Here is a 4,177-nt window from a genome sequence, read left to right as displayed (position 1 = left end):
CTCTTTACCAAAGGAGAATAAGTGATTATTTTAGTCTACCTGAGTGAACATTTCCCAGGAGGAGGGAGCACAAGGGACAGAGAAATTGAGGACATCTGCCGGCCCCCTGCCCTTGAGCGGGGCCAGACTCCTGGGATGGAGGGAGCTCATGGCAACCTAGCAGCACTGGCCAGACACAGCTGTGTGCAGGAGCAGCTCCTCTGCCAAGAGCAGCAGGGCTGCGGGCACTGCCTGCTGCTGCTGACATGAGCTGAGAGAAGGCAGAGAGAAGTGGAAGGCAGTGTGGAGTGGGAGGACAGAGGAGAGCTCCTTGTGGGAGGAACCTTCACAGCCCCTGACACGGTAAGCGTCTGGCTTCAGGGCAATGCTACTGAGGTTCCTGGAGGGATTTTCTGAACCCAGTCCATCCTATAACTGACAGATTCATACATGAATTCAGTGACCTGTGGCAGGACAGGTTCATTCTCCTGTTGAGAAGGTGCTGCATGGATCAGAGGTGTCAGCAGTGCGAGCTCATGCACAGGTTATGTCCAAAGGGTCTTTTCAGAGGAAGGTCAAAAAAAGGCTAATGGAAAGGGAAGGAGCTTTCCTTTTAGTAAAAGCTCATTAGTACTACTAAAACTAGAAAAAAATATATCCTAATTTTGGCAGGGAGAAAAAAGGAAAGAGCCTTCTGGTTTGGCAAGGAACATGGACTCTGAAACCTTCACTCTCAGAGATCAATAGGTCTGTGAGAAACTCCAGCAAACCCCTTCAACCCCACCTCAGCCGACAGACAGCACTGGCAGCACCTTTATTGCCTTTTAAGAGCTTTTCTGACCTGCTCCTTAGGACCTGTGAGAACAGAGATACCTGTGCCCAGTGTCCTGTCCTGGGCAGTTTCTGTAGGGCAGAACTGAGCACACAGAGGGTGGGAAGGGGTCTGGGAGCACTGGCAGGGAAAAGATGTTGGGACAGAGAAAGAGCTGCCAGCAAGGACAGTGCCAGGCAGCAGAGATGGGCAGGGAAGGAGAGGGAACTGCTAACAATCATTATGGCAGGATGGATTTGAGCAAGTCTTGGTCAGTCCCTGCAATGCAGACGGCTTCTTCCGAGCAAGCCTCCCATGTCTCCTCTCCCACCCAGCAGAGTCTCTGCCTTGACAGCCATGGGGTGCAGGGCATGAGCTGCCTCCTCTGCAGCCAGACCTCTGGCAGAGGAGAGGGGCTTCTCTCCTACCATGGGCAAGTTTACTGCTGCCCAACAAAGGGGCTGAGAGTGACTGCCCTGCGATGTCACCGTCTGGGAGGCAGCATGCCCACCTGGGTAAGGTGAAGGCTTTCCCGAGTGCCTGTCTGTCTCTCTCCTTGCCTCCCTTGGCAGCAGGATCATGGTGTTGCTCCTTCTTTCCCCTCCTCTCCATGCTGCTCCTGTTCTTCTCTCGGGCTCCCTGGGGTTGGGGGTTTTTCAGCTGCAGTTGAGACACCTGCCCTGCGAGTTGTGCAAGAGAGGGGTCTGCACTGGAGCAGAGTGTCCGCAGCCCCTTTCTAGCCTGTGCAGCTCCAGGAAATGCAGTCTGTGGGATTAGGAATTGAGCTGACTGTCCCTTAAGGAGAGCCCATCGTCAGTCCTAATGGTCCTTTGACTGTTTCCCTGTTGGGTCCTGCCAGGCTGCGAGCTGCCCTCTAGAAAGGCACTGCTGTCTCACAGCATCTCTGTGATATCTGAGAGGCAAACAAAGAAGCTGCAGAAGTGCTGAGAGCATGGAGATTGTGGTGGGAGGCTGTATATGGGCATCTGAAAAGAGCCCTGTGTGTCCTTGGCTAGAAGGGGAGTGTAGAGACCTCCCTCTGGTGCCCTGAGAAAGGCGGAGAAGATTGGAGATCTGCTCTTTGAAACTGGACTCATCTGCTCCCAGATGTGGCTAGTTTCTTTTTAGGGCAACATATGAGTGTGATCATCCCCCAGCTCAAAGAGGTGGGAGCACAGGACAGCTGGGAACAAGACTAATAGACAGACAAGCTGTCCTCGCTCTGCACCAAGTGGCAGTGAATCTTTTTGTTTTTAAAGACTCATAGTAGAAATGCTGAGAATTTCTACCTTTGAGGAACACTCCTCAGGGGTAACAGGGGCATCTAAAAGAAAATAAACCCCATTTAAAAAATCCCTAAAACTCTGTTTATCAACCCTCATTCTTTAGAGCAGGTACTGAAGACATTGAAAAGCCCTTCCACAGGATGAATAGATTTTATTTGACAGAAATTATGAGACTCAGAGCTGTTTACCTGCATTCCCATGTTCCCACTACTGTCCAGAAGGACTTACTCCTCTGCAGCCCATGGACAGAGGCTTCTGCTCCTCACAGCACACTCAGGCAGCACAAATCAGAGCTCAAGCAAAGTACCTGCCCAGTGATCCTCCCAAAAAAGAGAGACGCAAAGTAGTATTTTCAATTAGATTTTTTTTCTTTTTCCTTGGAAGGTCTCCCCTAACTTGCCAATGTCTTTTCCTCCTTAGACAATCCCCAAAGCCCAGTGGGACCAAATGACCAACAGCAGCTCCTTCAACGAGTTCCTCCTCCTGGCATTCGCAGACACACGGGAGATGCAGCTCTTGCACTTCTCACTCTTCCTGGGCATCTACCTGGCTGCTCTCCTGGGCAACGGCCTCATCATCACAGCCATAGCCTGCGACCACCACCTCCACACCCCCATGTACTTCTTCCTCCTCAACCTCTCCCTCCTCGACCTTGGCTCCATCTCCACCACTCTCCCCAAATCCATGGCCAATTCCCTGTGGAACACCAGGGCCATTTCCTACTCAGGATGTGCTGCCCAAGTCTTTTTCTTCTTTTTCTTATTTTCAGCAGAGTATTCTCTCCTCACAGTCATGGCCTATGACCGCTATGTTGCCATCTGCAAACCCCTGCACTATGGGATCCTCCTGGACAGCAGAGCTTGTATGAAAATGGCAGCAGCTGCCTGGGCCAGTGGTTTTCTCAATGCTCTCCTGCACACTGCTAACACATTTTCAATACCACTCTGCCAAGGCAACACAGTGGACCAGTTCTTCTGTGAAATCCCTCAGATCCTCAAGCGCTCCTGCTCAGAATCCTACCTCAGGGAAGTCAGGCTTCTTGTGGTTAGTGGCTGTTTAAGCTTTGGGTGTTTCGTTTTCATTGTGCTGTCCTACGTGCAGATCTTCACTGCTGTGCTGAGGATCCCCTCTGAGCAGGGCCAGCACAAAGCCTTTTCCATGTGCCTCCCGCACCTGGCCGTGGTCTCTCTGTTCATCAGCACTGTCATGTTTGCCTACCTGAAGCCCCCCTCCCTCTCCTCCCCAGCTCTGGATCTGGTGGTGGCTGTTCTGTACTCGGTGGTGCCTCCAGCAGTGAACCCCCTCATCTACAGCATGAGGAACAAGGAGCTCAAGGAGGCACTGAGGAAACTGTTCCAGTGGGTCCAAGATCAGCACCAATAACTGTCCCATGTGCATCCACTTATCATTCCCAGGATATTTGGCCTCAAGACTGTATTGTTCAGAAAGTTCAAGAATGTGTTGTTCATTTCTCTTTTTTCTTACTTTTCTTTGATACGCTCTTGCAAAAAAAAAAAAAAAAAAAAAATAGGTTCATGCCACTCGTCCTCAGGAATCTCTTCTTTCAGTCTCACCCAGAGACTGTGTTGAAGCAGGAAGCCAGGCTTCCTCCTTCACCAGCAGAAATGGGGAAACCTCAGAGTCCCTGGTTTGAGTTGCCTTGGATGCCCTCAGGGCAATGAGGAGAGTTTTCCTTTGCAGTATCTCTTTCAGCACTGACACCAAGAAACCTCAGGGGCACAGAGTCAGGCTCAGACAAGTATAGTCAGGGTGAGACCACGGGTCCGGTGTCCATTAGGAGAGCTCAGCTCCCCTGGCCACAGTCAGGGTGTGATCTCACACCCCGTTTCTGCGAGGGTGGCAGCCAGCTGTCACCGTGGGCTGGTCCCTTCCCTCTCCTGTGCCCCAACACTACAAGTGGAGGGGGAGGGGAGGGGAGGGGAGTCAGGCAGCAGCTTGTGGGGACAGACTCCGTGCTGGACAGTATCATCCCCCCCACTGCCACAGCAGGCATTTCCTCACTGCAGCCTTCCCATGGGGGCTGCAGCTTTCCTGGAGACACATCCCCGCACAGCAGCAGGACTTCTTCTTTTTAGAGTTG

At 52.0% G+C, this 4,177-nt stretch overlaps 1 protein-coding gene across 1 annotated transcript; it reads left to right on the top strand.

The window, feature by feature from the left end:
• Positions 1-2,523: 2,523 nt before the first annotated feature.
• Positions 2,524-3,459, top strand: LOC135326228 (olfactory receptor 14A16-like). Its single transcript, XM_064504077.1, has one exon. The coding sequence runs from the start codon at positions 2,524-2,526 to the stop codon at positions 3,457-3,459; it is 936 nt and encodes a 311-aa protein (XP_064360147.1).
• The last annotated feature ends 718 nt before the right edge of the window (positions 3,460-4,177 follow it).

This window comes from Dromaius novaehollandiae, unplaced genomic scaffold, assembly GCF_036370855.1.
Source record: "Dromaius novaehollandiae isolate bDroNov1 unplaced genomic scaffold, bDroNov1.hap1 HAP1_SCAFFOLD_37, whole genome shotgun sequence".
Lineage (NCBI taxonomy): Eukaryota > Metazoa > Chordata > Aves > Casuariiformes > Dromaiidae > Dromaius > Dromaius novaehollandiae.
Note: the sequence above shows the minus strand (reverse complement) of the source record. Positions and strands in the feature narration are given on the sequence as shown.